General features: G+C 41.8%; 1 protein-coding gene across 6 annotated transcripts in view; it reads right to left on the reverse strand.

Annotated features, from left to right (window-relative positions):
- The window catches only part of SHB (SH2 domain containing adaptor protein B), a 97,173-nt gene that overhangs the window by 33,479 nt on the left and 43,452 nt on the right, over positions 1–20,242 (reverse strand). For 2 of the 6 annotated variants that reach the window (XM_075021551.1, XM_075021550.1), the window contains exons 4-5: positions 14,639–14,810; positions 10,081–10,200 (exon numbers count right to left, since the gene is read on the reverse strand). In XM_075021551.1, the coding sequence (XP_074877652.1) occupies positions 10,081–10,200; positions 14,639–14,810 (292 nt within the window). Of the gene's footprint in view, positions 1–1,107; positions 1,395–4,027; positions 4,078–10,080; positions 10,201–11,276; positions 12,508–14,638; positions 14,811–20,242 lie in introns of those variants that run through there. The other 4 variants (XM_075021553.1, XR_012649125.1, XR_012649126.1 and 1 more) reach the window with 4 other exon arrangements.

Here is a 20,242-nt window from a genome sequence, read left to right on the forward strand (position 1 = left end):
CTCTTGCCCTACTAGCAAGGGCTAGCAGCGTTCATTTGTAACAGCATCCAACATGTGTGAAGACCACTCTATCAAGACCAGGCTCCATTCTCTATAACCAATTCCCATCTGCTGCTTTGAAGGCAGTAAGGATGTTTAGCTTGTTGGGAGTTCTGTAGAAGTGACGGAATCCTTGCTGTCTGCTAACAGCCAGGTCCCTACCATTACTGTTTAGGCCAACAGCAGACTAGTAATACACTTTTAAATACTTTTATTCAATTACTGATTTAGAGAGCCATCAAAAATCCCCCTACCCCTTTATAAATAATATTGACAGGAAGAAACTCGTATTTTTCTACAGTACTACAACAGCTACTTTCCAAGAATATATTACATGTTTTAAATCAACTAAAAGGTGCAAAGTCCAGCATTAATCCAAAACCCAGAACTACCCAAAGTCTATGTTCTCAGCTTTGGAAAACAGGACCTCTTCTACAGATCAATCCTGTATTTTCATGATGATGAAAAACTTTGCCTGCAGTCCTCTTTGCTATTTAGGGAAAACCACATGCTTGTTTATGAGTCCACAGCATCAGGATGTCAGCAGACACCATTGTCTCTGAATTCAGCTCTGTTGTCCCTCCAGTGGCAATGACTGTGCATAAATTATCTGACAGAGCAGAAAGCAAAGCCCATTAATGTTTTTACTCACAGTTTGCACATTTAGCTGATTTGTGAAATAATCCTAATCTAAAATCAAGAATAGCCATGTTTCCCGAAATTTAGATGTGAGTCAGGAAATGAAGGCATGCAGGCGTGGTGCACACTGCTGCAAAGAGCCTTGGGAAGGAGAAACCCTGACTGAAAGAATTAGCTATTACAGGCCAGCTGGTGGCTGGTCTTCATTGAGCAAGATTGAAACATAATACCCTATCCAGATATGTTGTTATATTGTTACATTAGGAAGGCATCTCTATTAGCTTGATGTGCAGTGAGGTAATTGCTGAACATCTAAAACACACTTATAAGTGTGAGATTGATCTCCTCTACCGTTGCCACATCTACTTCCACTTCTTTCACCAGCCTGCTTGCTAGTAAAGAACAGACCTAATATAAGGAGCTTGCAACTAGGCAGTTCAATGGCAGCCAGCAACTGGGAGCCCTGGGCACAACATGGTTACCAAGAGTATGGATCTCCAGTTTTTACCCAGCCTTATGCAATTAAAACTGGGTTTAAGGAAAGAGTCGGAGGGTATGAGTGAGCCAAATACTTACAATCCTGAAGGAATACAGAGAAGAGGAAACAGAAGGAGCAATGCACAGCTGCTGGAGGAGGTACAAGAGAATGCACAGCTGCCCCTCAGGCCTTTGGGATCATTTTGTTCTGGGAAGGCAGATCATATTCCTTCCCTCTTCTGCTATGGAGAATTCAAACAATGCTGACAAGGAGGCCCAGATCTTTGGATCACAATCCATAGAAAGATGCTTTTTGCCTCAAACACTTGTCATCAACTAACAATTCCTTTTTCTAACTGAGATGAGCAACACATAAATCTGTATATCATAACGACCTTCTTTGATGCCCCCAGAGGCAGCCAATTCAGATGCAATTAATTTTCCCTGGGTAAACTATGGTATCTCAAAATAAAAGACATGTTTTCTGTAAGTACAACTTTTCTACAATATTTTCCCTAGATGTTGTCTCTTCCTCACAGATCCTTCAATATGTGTGCCCCATTATTTCAGGTAGTCACTCATGTGGGTATACAGATATTCTGCCTGCCCCTATCACAGGCTGAGATGTATCTGTCAACTATTCCATTTGCTGTAAGAGCCAGATGGAGACTAATTATCTTTTTGTGTTTCATGGATCATCCATAAAAAACATCACATTACTTCTGTTCCTGTTGCTGATCTACTGCCTGATTCCAGAGAGGTCATCACCTCTCTGCCCTCACCCTCCTGCTCACACAACACACCTGGGCCACATCTGGCTTCTGGACCGATCCTGTTGTGCCTGCCTACATGTTATGATGGTAAAGATGCAAAAGCATCAATCCAAGGATACAACAGAAACAGCAGGCTTCATCAGTTATCGGGGGGAGGGGCAGAGAGCAGACCCCACCACCCAAAAAACCCACCAAACAGGGAGCTTGCACTCACTAGAATTTTCCCACCAGTGAGCTTAGTGTGTTCCCTGTTCATGAATTGTTGTGAAAAGCTCGTATACTGCACAAAACACTGCAAAAGCAACACAGTTGCTGTTATTAAACACAGCTTCTCAGGCCTGCCATACTTGTACAGCTAAATCCATGTAAAAAAGTTAAAAAACCTACAGCCAGGATGCTTAGACTAATAGGAGGATGCAGGCTACAGACAGCCAAGTGCTTTTCAGAACACATTAATCAACAAGTGAAAGGTGACTGCAGTCATTTGAAAGTATTTCATTAAGGCTTCTGCAGCCAGTCATAACTTTTAAACAGTGTGTCTAACCAGTAAAGCTATCTCTCCTCAAATTTATTACACTCAAAGAAAGTAACAGCAAGACATCACGCTTGATTAGATAACCAAGAACAAATTCAGTAATCACTTTAGGACTCTAGTTCAATATACTGTCAGAGCAAGGCTGGATAGTTCATTGCTGTAGCCTCACAGCTTAATCTTCAGCACTGCTTTCCCATTTTTGAAGTATGGTCACGGCAGAGACCCATATCCATTCCTTCAGGGCTCTGTTGCTGCCCAAGTTTCCATTTCAACACAGCTGAATTGGGAAACAGCCTTAAGGTGGCACGCAGAAGCAGCTCTAGTGTTCCTGAATAAAATATCCAATCAATCTGGACCCTGGGAGATGCAAATCTAGTATATAACCTAGTTCTCCTGTTGTAACTTGAACACCTTCAGTTTGGCTGGTGAGCATTTGCCTTACAACAACAGGTTTTATTTGGTTTACTGTGCCCAGCTGTGTGGTAGTACTCCCTTCTCTCCTATACATAAAAGAGTCTTCCAGCCTTTCATGTGGAGGGTCTTAGCTCAAGACAACTCCACCTGCTTTTCCAAGTTTGACAACATTCTTTTTTGGGGGAGTCTTAAGAATCAGTCTGCCATGAGACCACACAGCTGACAGAGGACTTGGTGCTCTACTCTGGCAATTCCCCTACCTAATGAGTAGGGGGAATGTTCTTAGGAACAACACTGGAAGAAAAGCAGAAAGTCACAAGGAGATTTGACAGAGGTGGAGAAGCTGACATGTTATGGTTGAAATCCAGTAAATCTGTTTATTTCAGATGTTCCTAAGAAGACTCTTTTATCCTCCTCTCTCTTGCTTCTGGCAAGGAATGCAGCCAAAGATGTGCTCTTGTGGATCACAGGTAACTTACTATTTCAACAGACATAACAGCTCAAGGACATAAAACAGCAGCAGTGGTCCCAAAGCTCAGCCCCCTCCTTTTGGTTTCAACAAGCCAACAGAAGAAGCTATGTTCTTTAATGGAAATCAAACAGAACCCACATAAGTTTGTCCCAGGTAAAGGGGTTTAGGACAACCTTGCTCTATAGGGCTATCACAGCACTGTGCAACAGTACATGGGGAACACATCACCTCGTTTCCATTGCACCAGCACATCTTCTGGCACTGACAGAAAGCACGAAGCATGTACGTGCAAGGGAAAGGCAGGCTTGAAGTAGAGGGGTAACTGGAAATAGCTAAGGATAGTAGCCCTTCAGTTCTGTCAGAGCATAAAAGTCCCTGCTGCTCTTATGCCTCTTGAGACTACTTAAGATCTGCTGTGTGGCACACTGTGGTCTCTGGCTAAGTAGTGTGGAAAGCCTTTGGATAAGCATGCTAGGCCCTGCTATCATTTGGAGTGGATCAGGCTGCACAGCACTTGATCTAGAGACGTTTAGGTCGCAGGGGATAACAGGCAGCCTTGAGGCATTGCTGAGATCATTCTGGCATTTCAATTCACAAGGTCAGAGCTCAGTCATTTTATGCTACAGCTTTATTAACAAATATCTCCCATAAGTACCATGTGTCTTTATAGTGTCTTACCAGATGCTCAGCAGCCAGTGCTTTTCATTTCATGCATCATAAATGCAGCACTAAAATAAAAACAGGAGTTTGATGCTGAAATGGTCTGTTCCGAACATTATTTGACTACACACATTCAACAGCAACCTTCAAAAGCCTCCACCTTTTGTAGGTATGTCATACCTACAGAAGACCTCAAGTATCCCCAAGCCTACCTGTTAAAGGAAAAGTTAGCAAAGCCTGTTTTTATACTATCCTATGATGCCAATCATGATGCTAGTCCCATGTGGCAAGTGGGGCACTGGATTGGTACAGCAACACATGGTCAGGTTCTGTGTAGCAGTTGCAGGACAAGTGCATTATTATAAAGAGTCTCTTATTTGGTTGGCTTTATCAAAACCACTGCAGTGAGGCACCTACACACAACCCCAAGCATGCTCATGCCAGCAGCCCAATGCCTGCAGCTTCTTTATGATTTTTTTAAAAGTGAAGTCCAGTTGCGTATCCTACTCATATCCTAGGGATGGATCATAACAGAAATTAACTGCCTGTCAGTGACATCAGCCAGCAACTTAAGTCTACAATTGAATGTTTCAGGGGCTCTTTTCTGTAAGCAGAAGTAATTTTATTTCCAGCAGTGGGATCACCACCATGAACTAGGCTATACACGTCCTCAGTACAATCTGAAGAAGGGATGGCTGGTTGCCATTGAGTCTACGGTTAACTCTACAAACAAGCCCATGCACACCTTGTTTGAGCACTTCTGTACAAGCCATACATCTGTCCTGGTGAAAATATGAGGTGAAACAGAGTGTCTTACGTGAATCAAAGATGAGGCACTGGGAAGAGTACAAAGCCACCTGAACACTGGCTGCACCACTGGTAGACTTCCTAGCTTATTCACTGAAGTCAACAAAACTGTGAAGGAACAGAGGCTTGAAATCTCTCTTACCATGAAACAGGGGAAGACATAGGACTACTCAAGCTAGAAACCCACTGGGACACAAAGTATGTCAAGAATAGGATCACAGAATGATAGAATAGTTTGGGTTGGAAGGGACCTTTAAAGATCATCTAGTCCAACACCCCCTGCAATAAGCAGGGACATCTTCAACTAGATTGGGTTGCTCAGAGCCCCATCCAACCTGACCTTCAATGTTTCCAGGGATGGGTTATCTACCACTTCTCTGGGCAACCTGTTCCAGTGTTTCACCACCCTCACTGTAAAAAATGTCTTCCTTCTATTGAGTCTGAATCTACCCTCTTTTAGTTTAAACCCATTACCCTGTGTCCTATCACAGCAGGTCCTACTAAAAAGTCTGTCCCCATCTTTCTTATAAGCCCCCTTTAAGCAATGAAAGGCCACAATAAGGTCTCCCCAGACCCTTCTCCAGGCTGAACAACCCCAACTCTCTCAGCCTTTCCTCATAGGAGAGGTGTTCCATCCCTCTGATCACTTTTGTGGTGCTCCTCTGGACCTGCTCCAACAGGTCCGTGTCTTTCTTGTACTGAGGACTCCAGAGCTGGACACAATACTCCAGGTGGGGTTTCACCAGAGCGGAGTAGAGGGGTAGAATCACCATCCTCGACCTGCTGGCCATGCTTCTTCTTGTGCAGCCCAGGATATGGTTGGACTTCACCTGACTGCCATGACTTTTCAAATATCATGGACAGTGGCTTTGCAACTACATCAGTCAATTCCCTCAGGACTCTGGGATACACCTCGTCAGGTGCCATAGACTTATGTATGTTCAGGTTCCTCAAGTGGTCACACACCTGATCTTCTCTTACAGTGTGAGGGACTTTGCTCGCCCAGTCCCTCCCTTGACGTCCATCCACTCAAGAGGTGTGGGAGGAGATTGCCAGTGAAGACTGAAGCAAAAAAGATGTTAAGTACCTCAGCCTTCTGCTCGTCCATTGTTACCAGTTTGCCAGTTGTGTTCACTGGGGTGTACATTTTCTTTAGCCTTCCTTTTCTAGCAGACATACCTATAGAAGCCCTTTATGTCCCTTGCCAAATTCAGCTCCAGCTACTCCTTGGCCTTCCTGACCCCATCCCTACACAACTAGGCAGCGTCCCTATACTCTTCCCAGGATACCTGTCCTGCTTCCCTGTGCATTTCCTTCTTGCTTTTTAGTTTGACCAGCAGGTCTCCACTCATCCATGCCTGTCTCTTGCCTTCCTTTCCTGATTTCTTAGACTTAGGGAGCAAGAACTCTCATGCTCTGTGAAGAGCATCCTTAAAGATTTGCCAGCTCTGTTCTGTTCCTTTGTCCCTGAGGGCAGTTTACCAGGGGGTCCTATTGACTAACTGATTGAACAGATGGAATTTTGCTTTCCTACAATTCAGGGTCCTGACTTTACTCTTCATCTGACCCATATCCCTCAGGACTGTGAGGTCCACCAGTGCATGATTACTGCAGCCTGGGCTGCCTCCAATCTTGACATCTCTGATGAGCTCACTTGCATTGGTGACTGTCAGGTCCAGTATTGCATTCCCTCTGGTAGGGCTGTCTATTACCTGCCGTAAGAAGTTAACCTCAATGCACTCTGGAAGTCTCCTGGATTGCCTACAGCTCGCTGTGCTACTTTTCCAGAATATGTTGCGGTAGTTGTAGTCACTCAGCAGAATGAGAACCTGCGTGCCTTATGCCTCCTGTAGCTGGAGTAAGAAGGCTTACAATAGGTTCCCCTTGACTGGGTGGCCTGTAGTAAACACCATCCACAACGTTCCCTTTGTTTCCCCAGTTTCTAATTCTCACTCATAAGTTTTCAACCTGCTCATGGCTATTCTTCAGAGAAGGCTCTTCACAATCTATCCATTTCTTGATGTAGAGGGCAATCCCTTCACCCCCTTCCTCTCCTGCCCCTTCTGAACAGCCTGTTCAGCTGCACTCCAGTCATGAGATTCGTCCCACTATGTTTTGGTAATGGCAACTAAGGTTGTAGCTTTCTAGAAGCATTGTGGCTTCCAACTCCTCCTGTCTGTTGCCCATGCTGCATGCATTGGTGTAGAGGCACTTCAGCTGGGCTGTCAGCCATGTTACCTTCTTAGAGGAACACACCTTAATTCCTCTGAGGTATGTCATCAGTGTTCCCCTGTTGGCTCTTGAGCCTCTGGCTCATCTCTAAGACTTCTGGTGTGCTCCAGTGTACCCAGTATGTCTCAAAGCAATAGGCTGAGGGCCCTCGCTAGCATCCTGTCCCTCTAACCTTGGTGTGTTGTCCCACAGCTTGTCATGGGCAAATCTGATATGATCCCCTTCCCCCTTCAAGTCTCCTTTAAAGGTCTGCCAGTGAGCCCCACTAGCTTGTGAGCTAAGAGCCTCTTGCCCCTTTGAGAAAGGTGAATCCCATCCAATGCCAGCAGGCCTGGTGCTCTGTAGACAATCTCATTATCAAAAAACCTGAAATTGTGGCAGTGACACCAGGCACAGAGCCATGTATTAATAGACTGGGTCCATCTGTTTCTTCCAGTGTTGCTGCCCACAACTGGAAGGAGAGAGGAAAAAACTACCTGTGCTCCAGATTCCTTTACCAACCATCCCAAGGACCTGAAGTCTCTTTTGATTGCCCTTGGACTATGTGTTGTGACTTCATCGCCACCCACATGGAAGAGCAATAATAGGTAATAGTCTGAGGGCTGTACCAGGCTATGAAGTTTCCTACTGATGTCCTTAACCCAGGCCCCAGGGAGGCAGCAGACTTCCCTAAGAGGTGGGCCTGTCCGGCATATTGGACCTTCTGTTCCCCTCAGAAGGGAGTCACCTACAACTATAACCCATCTTTTCTTCCTTGTGGAGGTGGTCATGATACAGGCATTAGGCCTTTCTGACCTTGGCAACACCTCTGCTGTAGAAGAACCATCATTCACATCATCATTAACTGACCTTCCACATCCAAAGCCTCATACCTGTTGTACAGAGGCACTTGGCAAGGCAAGGCAGGCAAGGAGGTGGCTTGTCTGCCACCCCGAGCATGGACTTCCCTCCATTCACTCCTTTCCTTTAAGCTACTGCCTTCTGCCTGGCAGGGGGAGGATACAGGATCCCCTTGATCTTTTTTTTTTTTCTGGTGGCTGTTCCTGTTTCTGTCTAAGGGAGGGCAGAGTGTGGTTCCACCAGCCTATCTCTTTCTCAAACTCCCTGATGCTCTTTAACCTTTCTACTTCCTCTTGTAGCTCTGCCACCAGGCTAGGCAGATCATCCACTTAATCACACCTCACATAGCTGTTCCCACTACTGCCATCTATTACGAGAGAAAGGCTCTGGCACGCCCTGTGTTCACATTTCAACAAAAGATGAAGGCATCAGGAGGTCCTGCAAGTGAAATAGTAATGAGGAGGTAAGACTGCACAACAATGAAATGAAGCAATGTATTTCAGGCTGACCTCATGGTAAGCATGTATAGGTGCAAAATACCCTCCCTCTAGGCAAGGGAATCAGAACACAAAATAGTATCATGTGTTTTGCACTTTGAAGGGCTAGCTTCCACAGCTAAAAGTAGTCATAAACCAGGCTGATTGTGAGGAAATGCTTCAACCAAGGATCGTGAGTAAAACCTGAGAACTGTCCAGTAACTTAACTCTTTGAGCTTAAGGAACAAGATATCCACAATTACCAAAACTCTTCAAAATCTTACTTTGATTGGAAAACCATCTTCATTAAGGAAAGGATTAGAAAACAATAATGAATTATAAACTCAGTGTCCTAAACAGAGGGAGAAGGGGAAGAGAGCCGTATGACAGTGAGTAAAAATCACATGTGAACAACAGCATGAAACATAACTTTGTCAATAGTTCGTAGATGGTAATGGTCAGCAAGATGGCAAGTAAATAGAAGTAGGTTTCTAGCAAAGGAAGCAGGTTTGCATGATAACTTAAGTGTGGTTAAAAAACATGAACATTTATTCAGCTAAATACTTTGAGAGAAAACACTGATTGCATTTGCAGGATGTCAGGAGAGCTCCTAGAAAAAAAGAAAATTGATCACCAGCTAATGGATAGGACATGAATTCTAACTGCAATACCATGGGCTTAAGAAGATTATGTGAGCTTTGGAGGAGCCATTGGAGAACGATCATCATCACAGAAAGCTGGTAGATGAATTAATAGACTGTATCAAGAGGCCAGAGTCAGCACTAGTTTTGACAAATGTATGGCAGAAGAGCATTGAAAGAATCTTATGCTCCAGAAAACACAGACTGGAGAAGTGCAGTCATTTAGCTACCTTACCATAGTGCAAGTTACGGGGAGACTTAAAATAAGTACCACCAGGAAATACGGTTTAGAAAACTTTGGAGTAACAACATGGAAAGGGACTACAACTGGAAAAAGGACATTAAGGGCTGGCATCTGGATGTCCAAAATTGCAAAATATAAATTTCTTTGTCACCTTTTCCTCCTGAAGTTGTGCTCTGGTTTAATAACAAATATCACTATACTGATGCAAGAATTAAGTGAAATACGTAAAAAAAAAAAAGTTGTATGTAGGGTTCGGTGTTCGGAAGATCTCGCGATGTCACGGAAAGATGGAGGGTTAGTCGCAGCCCTATGACGTATCTGTAATCCCGTCTACCCTTGTTAGTATAAAAGGAATTAACTGCGCAATAAAAGGTGGAAGTTGGCGCTCACACTGTGTGTGTTATCTGTCTCTTTCCATGGTCCGGGCTGACCAGTGATCTAATCGTGGCACCTTGATATGCAGTGAACGCTACAGTTGTATTCCAAGACTTAAAAGAATTTAAGGGAAAACTTAAGCCTACACATATCTGAAGCATGTGCCATTAACGTTTCAATGTTTGAAAATATCTAGAGGATTACTATACCAGAGAATACACAGATCAAATAACAAAATGGACAACAGGAGCTGAACTGCATTTCCAAAGTAGGTGTGTTCCAGTTCAAGGCAGACCTCTGCATTACAGGGACATCCCAACAATAACAGACTGATAGTCTCAAACTCTCCGGATGCCCTTCTGAGCTGAACCAGTTCAGCAACAGACTGGATCATTTTCTCTTCTTGCACTAGAGAAGTTATGGCTTATAAATGACATTTTTCTAACAAATACTTACTTCAGTGAAAGACAATAGTCATGCTTGCTTGTTTGACTATTTCTTACAAGGTAGCTACATTCTTTACATAAACGTAACAGGTTTTCTGCATCTGTCCGACTGATTGCTCCATGATACCATCTAGGAAAAAGAACAGAGATTAATATACACATATACTCCGACTCATACTCCTTTCACTAATTTGTTTCTTTAAGGTATGAATAATGGTTAATATCACATGGATATCTTTAAGACCTAACATATTATGGATAAAAAGCACATTGCTTCCATTATCTGAACTTAACTTTACAACCTGTGGAGGCCTGTAGTTCCTGTCAGCTGAAGGAAAAAATTCAAATCAGAAGAGCATGCAACAGGATTGGTGTACATATTTATGCAAGAAATTCCCACTCAGAGCAACACATTATAATCTCTATCTTGCAAGCAGTGGATCCACAATATACACATTTACTCTATTTCATCCCTGTGATATATCAGTATTTCAACTGACATACAAAAGAACAAAAAGAAAACAAACAAAAGTAAACAAAAAGAAAATCACATCTGAATAATATGAACAGTTAATTGTGGAAAAGATTTGCTAAAATAAGTCTTGGAGAAAGGAGAAAAGTGATAAAGTGTGAAGATCTATAACAAAGGCACTTGTTCTAAGCACAGCTGTGACAACTTGGTGCGCTTTAAGTAAATATCTGGTGGATTGCTGGTGAAGTGGGTGTGATCAATTCAGGGAAGAAAGGACATGGGGAGAGGAGAGGTGGGTCCTTTATACTAAACTGACCACTGCAAACAAAGAACCTCCCCAGCACATGCTGCTCTGTATCAGCAATTAAAATCTCGCAGTCCAGTAGTAAATGCTTTGACCCTTCCCTCAAGTTTCCCCGAGTGATGTAATGTGCCTGGCCCTGCACTGGGTCAATCGCATCTCTGAGGAAGATCTCTCTCTTCCTGCAATTACCAGATGCACTTTGAAGCACGATGTGACACTAACATGCCTAAGCAGGATAATGCATACATCAGAAGTGCTCTCTGTCTGTTATTACCAGCAGCTGTCACTGGCCTTGTGCAAAAAACATTTTCTTCCTTTTGTTGTCATTTTATTTCTCTGCTGAACTTACTCTAAAGGAGATGTTCCAGCTAAAAGATAAGTGAATAAAGACCAGACAGATCCCTTTGACAGAAGTCATGCTCTTAACTACCTTGTGCTCATGTCAGGTCCATCATCAAATCTGACGAAGGTGCTAAACAAAAGTTGGTGCTCAAATTAAAAATTCGTTGTGCCTGGTTACAACCAAAGTTGCACTGCAGAAAGGTAAAAAGAATGTTATACTATTGTATATTCAAGACAGGCTAGAAAGGGGGGCCCTGACAGCTCCATCACTTCACAAATAAAATTGACACCCAGATGCAAATGTTTCCAGGCAGTGTTCTCCCTATCTCACATTAGATATTTACTGCTAAAGGATATTTCTGAACATGCAATTTAAAGACTAGCTTGTCTTCTGAGTGTAAGAGAAGAATATTAATACTAAGTGTAAATCCAAAAGTGGATTTGGGAGAGTCTAAAAATTATTCCTATTAGCTAGAAATATTTTTTCATTCTTTTCCCCCCAAAGGGCCAAATAAAATCAAAATAAAATATGACCTAGCCAAAACCAGGGAGATAGCCTGGACTCTGATATTCAGAGGGAGGTATTTCACATACTCTTCAGATCTGGTGTTCCCCAGTTGGCAGGGAGGTTCATGGAAAAAGAATGCAGGGCTGGTTCCAGAAAGCAAAAGCTGGTTTTAAAACAGTTGGAAGAAAAGCATAGAAGTATGAAGACAACTGCTGATGGGAGAACATCTCATTCAGAAGTGATGCCTCAAAGTTGTTTTGGTTACAGCTGAGAGTAAACAGCAGTACCCAAAAGTGTAATTGCTTGTGAATCATATGCCCATTTAAATGGGACACTCAGATTGCTCCTATTCCAGCTAGTTAGCGAGATAAGCATAGTGCCATAATCAGCTTAAAGTTCCTGAATAATTTGCTGTTTCAACTGTATTGGGTCTGTTTGCTGTGGGTGTGTCTATTTTTGAAATGTCAGCATACAGGTATTTGTGCAGAAAGGTCAAAGATTCAAATGTCAATGATGTGGCCACAAAACAGTGAAATGACAAGTTGTGAAAGATACCAAAGCAAAAGCATGGGACATAAAAACCTGAAGACATATATGTCTTCTGAGATATCCTGGAAAACATAAGCACACAATCCAAACCTGAAAGCAAAATTCAAACATAATCACACATTTTGACCTTTATCGAGATCTCCTCCCAGGATTGAAAGCATCCTGATTGTGGTTTATAGAATGTTCTTCCTGAAGTCCCTTACTTTCTCAATGGTCAGGTTTCAGCCACTAAGTGGCCACAGCTCCACTGAAGACAGGACAGCTGCATCAATTATACAGTAAGTATAATCAGTTATTACAGCTCATATAATGCACAACACTACTCTGTTTCTGAATTGGTCAGAGCAAAACAGGAAGTCACCAGATCTTGTATACAAGGGTGGGAGGGATTCACTTTCAGTAAGACAATGGAAACAGCAGAACATACTTTCTTCTTTTCACTATTACTGAGTAAATGGAACAAATTAATTTAATTCCTCTGAGTCCATGAGTTCACTAAGTTCATAGTTAGAGACTCCTTAATCACAAGCAACTAAAGGTATTTTCTTGATATATTATCACACCTTGGTATGTCTGCCTGTTTGGGAAACTTCCTAACCTACCTATCCACTTGTCAGCTTGCATGCTTCCTTTCCTCTAGATCTTGTACTCCTTTCTACAAAAACAGACTCCATTTTTGTAGAGGAAGATGGAATGTTTTGGCATGTGCTGTGGAGAGGTCTCATACTACTAAAAATTGAGCAGTTTGAATGACTATGGATATTCTAAGGTACAATCAATCTAAACTCTTCCATTTGCTGACACATTATTGTTAACTGTACATTCATTTCAGGTTTGATCCTGCATAATGAAGAAACAAAAAGAATCTCGTGATTAACACTTGAATAACTAAAGGAAGCAAAACTAGCTCTGCAGTTTTCAGTTGTTATTATCAGTTGCAGTTATATAGTTACACTATAAGAGTAGTTATATAGTTACACTAAAAGAGTATATTTATGAGTCAAGTTAATTAACAGATGCTCAACTCCCCGCAGTATTTTAAATATATTTTTTGGGGGTATAGTGAACAACTCCCCAATGGGGGGGTTGGGAACTACCCAAATCTGAGGACCAAATTTTACAGTCAAATTTGTAGCCTTTTAGGCATTTACCTAACAGCATCAGTGAGTGATTTCACAACAGTGGTTGCTACTTCCTCTGTTGGAGATAAGTATATAATCTGTCAGTGAGCAGATGGTTCAAAGACTAAGGTTGATTAGATGGACTATAACACCATGCAAATGATATTATTCTCTGTTTCAAGCTTAAGTTTCCAAATATTGCACATAAAAATAGAATGTCAAAGAAAAAGGAATTTCAGGAACTACCTTCTCTCAGACAGAATTGACAGAGGGGATTCTCTCCTACTGAGGATGCAAAGCGCAAAAGGATTGCTAACCTTTCAATACCACTTCCATTCAGGAACAAAGTATTCTCACAAAGAGCACATTCACACTCATGCTAAATTATGCCCTCCCTCTCCTGTGAAAATAAATTCTGCATCCAACTTAGAATAACAGTGTCTGGAGTGGGACTGTTTTCAGGGATTCAATACACAGCTTCCTTACTTTTTACTGTGTGAATCCATTGGCTTCTCAGTGCTCACAAATATCAGTGTTACCTGTGTAAACTGCTCCACAAGAAGATTTTTCTTTCTTTGTGTAACAGGGAATTCTGGCCCCTTCTATGGGGCTGCACCCTTGGTATAATACAGGAAACAGTGGGTCATTCCATCACATAAGCCAGTCCCTCCAAACGATTCAAGGAAAGGTAACGAGGCAGGACAGAGGCCACCCTTGTGGATACCAGACATTCACTCCAGGGAATTACCCCAGAACTTTAGTTTGGAGCTGATAAAACTGCCTCTAAATACCACCCTCAAATTTGACACCAACAGATTAGAAATAACAGTCTCTTTTGTGAAAGCTTTGTAAGTGGTCTTATCAGTCTCTCCCTGGAGCAGTATTACAGCCAGATGCATGACACGTCTGAGGTACTGGAAACACGCTATGCAGCCACAAAGATATGGAATTTGTGCAGCTTTAAAGCACAATTTGTATATATGTGATATAGACCTGTTTTCTATAGTGCAATGTAATCAACATGGTTGAAAGTGGAATAACTGCACATACTCAGCAGATAAAACTCACTGTTCCTGAGACGAATTTCCTGTTTAACAGTGTTTTGACCCACAAAAAAGTTACTTACACTTTGCAGGATTAATAAGAAAAGTTTTTTGTGAGCACTAACAGGGGATGCTGAGGAGTGGGAGCTGGACAGCAGGATCTGGGACATTTGCTGCTCCTATAAGTGGGGAGGCAAACTGCTAGAGAGCAATTACTCTGCTTACTTACATCTGTTTTTCCAGTTGAATAGTTGGATCTATTCTCTCTCCCAGGATCTCACAAAATTCTGGACTGCCATGTTTGATGGGTTTAAAGCCTCCTCCAGGTGCTCTTAACCGCCTGTGCTGGTCATTTGAGGGAGAAGGAGATGCTTGCCGTTTCTCACTTCCATTAAATTGGGCTGCAAGATACACAATAATTACCTCCCCAGGCAAGGTTAACAACGACCAAAATAGTTGTAGGACTTAGAGAGGTTTCACACTTCTCAGGGAGAATAAACATGCACCCACTAGCATTAAGATGTAGTGGTTTATCTACAAAGTTGTATGTGTCATGTAAAGGTGCTTCTAACTATGCAAAATAGCCCTGAAACTCTCTTGCTCTTCCGGTAACAAAATCCACACTCTTCTAAACCTTGTTACAATAACTAGCACTTAACTTTGATACTTTCTTCCCCAAGAGATGATACTGTTAAACAAGTAACAGTAACAAAGATAGGCTTTCAGTCACCTACCATAATTACAATAACAAACAACTGAGAGCATCAAGAACCCAGCTTGCCTCAGTTTATGTGGAATTATCCTAACAGTGATCTGGGTACAAATCCAGACAGCCAACACCCATCTAGCCACGTCAGAAATACTGGCAAGCAGCAATGAATTAAAAGTGTATCCACTTATACAATACTGGCACAAAGCTTTTGTCTTGAAACTAATTAGAGTACAAGTGATGAAAATGGAAAATGGCATTTGTTATTTTCTCTCACAAACTATATTATTCCAAGAAAAGCAAGATGACTTATTTTGTAAAGCTGTAATTACTTAGACCACTGCAATATCTGTAGCAAAGCACAGATATTGCGTATCAGCATCACTACACTTGCAGTTACAGATTGTACATATCTGTAATTTAAAAAAATTAAAGGACAGAATATTGACAGAAACAGTGAAAGGAGCTACCCACACCACATTCCTGAATCTCACTGCCTTCTGTGGTTTGCTTCTTCATCAAAAATTAACACTCCCAGATGCAGATGGCTTATTGTTTTAAGGTCACCTAGTGGGGACCAGACAGAAAAATTCACTGTTATCAGCAGGCATCACAATGTGCACAAACATACACAGTGCAGTCACCTTCTCTGTGAGTTTCAACAGCAATATCAGAGAAAATGTTACAAGGACAATTAAAGGGGCTACTTACAACAGCATGTTATAGATCTCATGCATTTAGAACTCAATTTATTCTAACACACAGCCAGTTAGGCATGTGGCTCGTAGTGCTTACTGTTTTAAAGCAATACTGTATAAGAAGACAGCTGTAACGTTCAAAAAAATAGTGCATACAGAATAGAGATGTGTTGGATATGGAAAATGTTTTGGAGTATTTTTTTCTGTTATTTTAATATGCTTTCCTCATGGGGCTTAGGACACTCCCAAACTCCCCCTTTACTCAGAGGAATTAGGCACAAATTATTACAAAAATTGGGCAAATGTATTCAATCATATTCTGAAGTATGCATGGCAGAAATATGCTGGTTATTTCTTAAAATGGAAACTCAGATGTAACCTCATTACTGGATAATGAAAGCTGATTAGCATAACAAGGAGAAACATCGCGTGTGTATACTTGCCAGTGACATATATGAATAGCACTATTATTTCAACTGTAAGAAAAACACCTGGATGTAACTTGGGAACTCTTTGAAGACTGGTGAACTTAATGTCAGCTTCTGACCAAGCAACGTCTTGCAAACACCAATAAATTCAGTTCACAAAACAAACATGAAACTCAGTTCTGATTGTAAACAGCAGTATCTTTACAACATGATGGTTAGAAGTAGGATCTGTTCTCCAATCAGCACCAAGTTAAATTTCAGATGCTTGTTGAATGTTTTCTCTGTCTGAAAACTTCAGACATGTCTCTGCACTCCTGCCCTATTTCTTTTTTTTTTTTTTTTTGTGTGTGTGTGAATTAAATCGGTAGGCACAATCAGTCTGAAAGGGATATCCAGGCAGATTAAACTGAAAAGAGTGATACCCCATCAGGCACCAACCCACACAATGTTGTTATCAGGACTGAGTTTTGGTTGCTATAAAGCCCCTCTTAACCGAAGCTGTAGTATATACACTGAAGGTTCAGAAGCTCAATTCCATGCAGCTGGGAGTGTAAAGTTTTTTATTGCTATGGTACTTCTGTTTACAGAGCCATTAAAATTATGGAACTGATGTCATACCTGACCCTTCCTCACTCTGCATGTGGCCTCTCTTCCACTGCCCTGTAGTTGGTGCCATACCTCTCTGATGGTGGCACGCCAGAACTCCCCTGCTTCAAGTCCCCCAGGGTCCTAGGCACCAGCTTTCTGTGCAACAGCAGTTGCAGCCAGCAGAGGTGACTAAGTTTGGCATCTACAGATCCTCCTTCAAGGAGTCCATGATCAGTGCTGAAAACTACTACCAGATGGCCCTCTTCATAACAGAGGGCCACTTATTTTGTAAAGCAATACCAAGATGGGCTCTACAGACTTCACATGCATTTCCTTTACCCAAAGGTTTGCTATGCCCACATGACAGCCTGGAAAGGTCTGATTTCTCACACACTCAAATAGGAGCCAGTGTCAGCCTGACATTCATGAATGGGGTCTCTGATGTTGCTATCTCCTTTTCTAGCCAGACTTATGTACCAGCAAGCTACTTTGTTCCTGTTACTTTGCTATCCTCAGCTCTTCTGGGCAAATCAGTTTGCCCAGCTCAGCAGAAGGTCTAACAAATCCTGCCCACTTCCCATAAAAGCCATGAAAAACTCATTTGAGCTTCAGCTGTACAGCCTCCAATGAAACAAACCCAAATTTGTTTGTCAAAGAACTCAAGCTGCAACCAGTCAAAACGCTGCACTCCAGCTCTGCTACACAGAGACACATCTTTCAGCACTGCAGTTAACAGCAGAAGTCCCTGGGGAAGGCTAAACACAGCTTGCTCTACAACATCAGTACGAACCAGCCCCAGTCCTGTACTTGGGAGCCACAGTGCAGACATGCTCCCCTCAACCTGAGCAGACTTCACAGCTTGTGCACACTTCCAGTCTGGCACATCTCAAACTCCAGGTTGGAGATAAACAGGTTTTATCCATGCTTCAGCAATTAATCTTGAAATCATGGCAGAAGAACAAATGTTTTCCTTAAAAGACTTGCATGAATAACTTCTTGGTAATTCTAGTGTTGTGTCCTGGTTTTGGCTGGCATAAAGTTAATTTTCTTCCTAGTACCTGCTATAGTGCTGTGTTTTGGATTCAGGAAGACAATAATGTTGATAACAGACTGATGTTTTAGTTGCTGCTAAGCAGTGTTTATACTAAGTCAAGGACTTTTCAGCTTCTCATGCTGCCTTGCCAGCAGAGGCTGGGGGTACAGAAGAACCTGGGAGGGGACACATCAAGGACAGCTGACCTGAAGGAGCCAAAGGGGTATTCCATACTATATGACATCACGCCCAGTACATAAATTGGGGGGAGTTGGCCAGGGGACACCACAGCTCAGGGACTGGCTAGGCATTGATCAGTGGGTGGTGAGCAATTGTATTGTGCATCACTTGTTTTGTATATTCTGTTATTGTTGTTGTTATTATTTTCCCTTCCTTTTCTGTCCTATTAAACTGTCTTTATCTCAACCCATGAGTTTTACCTTTTTTCCTGATTCTCTCCCGCATGCCATTTGCAGGGAGGGCGTGGGTGGGTTAGTGGTGGTGTGGGGATGAGTGAGCAAGCGCCTGTATGGTGCTTAATCGCCAGCTGGGGTTACACGATGACATGTTACTTGCCATTTTGGTTTGTTTTCTAGGCCTATCACCTGTCAAACCAAAACATTTGCTGCATAACTGTCTTTGTGTCTGTACTTCACATCACAAAAGTCTGTTGTTCCCTTCAGATGAACTTCTCAAATAGGGAAGTTTCAGCAGAGGGTCCCTTCAGGTTCACAGCCTCCACAACTCCAAGTAGTTGGGAGATGGTAGTTGTGGGCCTCTAAAGTGCAACTTGCCCACTGCTAGAATTTCTAATACCACTTCGACCAACAATGTGCTCTTCAGAGAAATCCACTTCAGCTAAGAAATGAAAAAAAACCCCACCTGGTCTAGCTACATTAGCTAGCTACATTACAGAACTACGGTACACAATTAGGCAGAAAAGCACTTCACATATCTCGTCAGAGGGTCAGTACTTCTCCACTGCAAACTTTCCACAGTTTCAAACTTAGAAGTTGGACCTTTTCTTTCCTTAATTTAAACACTTATAATTCCTAGGAGTTAGATTAAGGATAGAGACACCAGGTGAGACAGCAGCTTGAATCTATGCTTGCAGCCAATCCTTATGCATTCCTTTGTAACAAATAATCAGGCACCCAAGACATACTAAAGTTATAATGAATGACAGATGCAATCAAAGAAATCTAATCAATCTCAAAAATGTTTACTCTCTTAGCATTTTACAACACAACTCTGCGTGCTGAATCCATACGAAATTCAACCATATCATAACTCTTTTTAGTTAAACAACTTAAGTCTGTTACTTTTGTAAAGCAATATTTTCATTTAGTGTGCTTTCATAAGTGTTAACTACATAATGCTTAGAAGAATATTTACACATAGGCCAATCATAAAATCTCATATTGGATGGATTGTGCCCTATTAATTTAGTTACATGTAGACAAGCTAAAAACTACAGATGAAGAAAAAAATCAACAAAAATAAGATTCTTTTTTTTTTAAAATCAACACTCAAAAACAGTTTCAGAATTTACCTGACAAAGACCAAAAAAGTAGGCAGGAAGATGATTACAGAGCTCAAAGACTTAACAAACACCAAATGAGCTGTGCACAAAAACGTATGCAGTAGTATGCAGTATAAACTAATAAATTTGTTCTGTGGATTCAGTGAATTAAAAATCAGCCACTACATATAATATGCACCATACATGAAGAATAAGGTCTAAGATTTCCATATGCACACATATGACTCTTAAGACAATAACTTTTAAAACTAATAATCCCATTTCATGGCTGCTGTAGTACTAATTGAGAAATCTGTAAAGCGTGATCTCACCGCAGACAGACGTGTACTGGTACCACAGCTTGTATCTCAGTGTTGCTAAATGATGAAGTTTCTGGTTTAGTTATTTTGCATACTTTGAAAGAAAAATTACTTCTGAGTAGCATACAGTCACCATCCTTCTGTGGGAAGCTCACAGTAACTCTGATACTACTCTTAGCCTTTGGAAAATTATCAAAACTAGTATGTAAGGAAAAACTCAACTCACAGAATCCCTCTGCTATGCTAAACAACAGAAACAAACTGCAGAGAAATAAAGAGCTCTAAATAATTCCACCTTTGAAGACTTAAGTGTCACCTGCTCGAGCATTTGTTCCTCCCTGCTCTTTCATGCAGTCCAAAGGCTTTACTTACTCTCTGTCACCTTTGAACAAAATATTCTGTGCTCAAAAGGAGCTCTGACCCCAAACTGTCCAAGAACACAGGTAAGAATGGCTGAACGTGCCTCGAGCCAAGCAAACCCTGGACAGGTTGGCAAAAAATTACTGGAAGCCTTTCAGCTAACACAGTCAGCAAG

Source organism: Buteo buteo, chromosome Z (assembly GCF_964188355.1).
Source record: "Buteo buteo chromosome Z, bButBut1.hap1.1, whole genome shotgun sequence".
Lineage (NCBI taxonomy): Eukaryota > Metazoa > Chordata > Aves > Accipitriformes > Accipitridae > Buteo > Buteo buteo.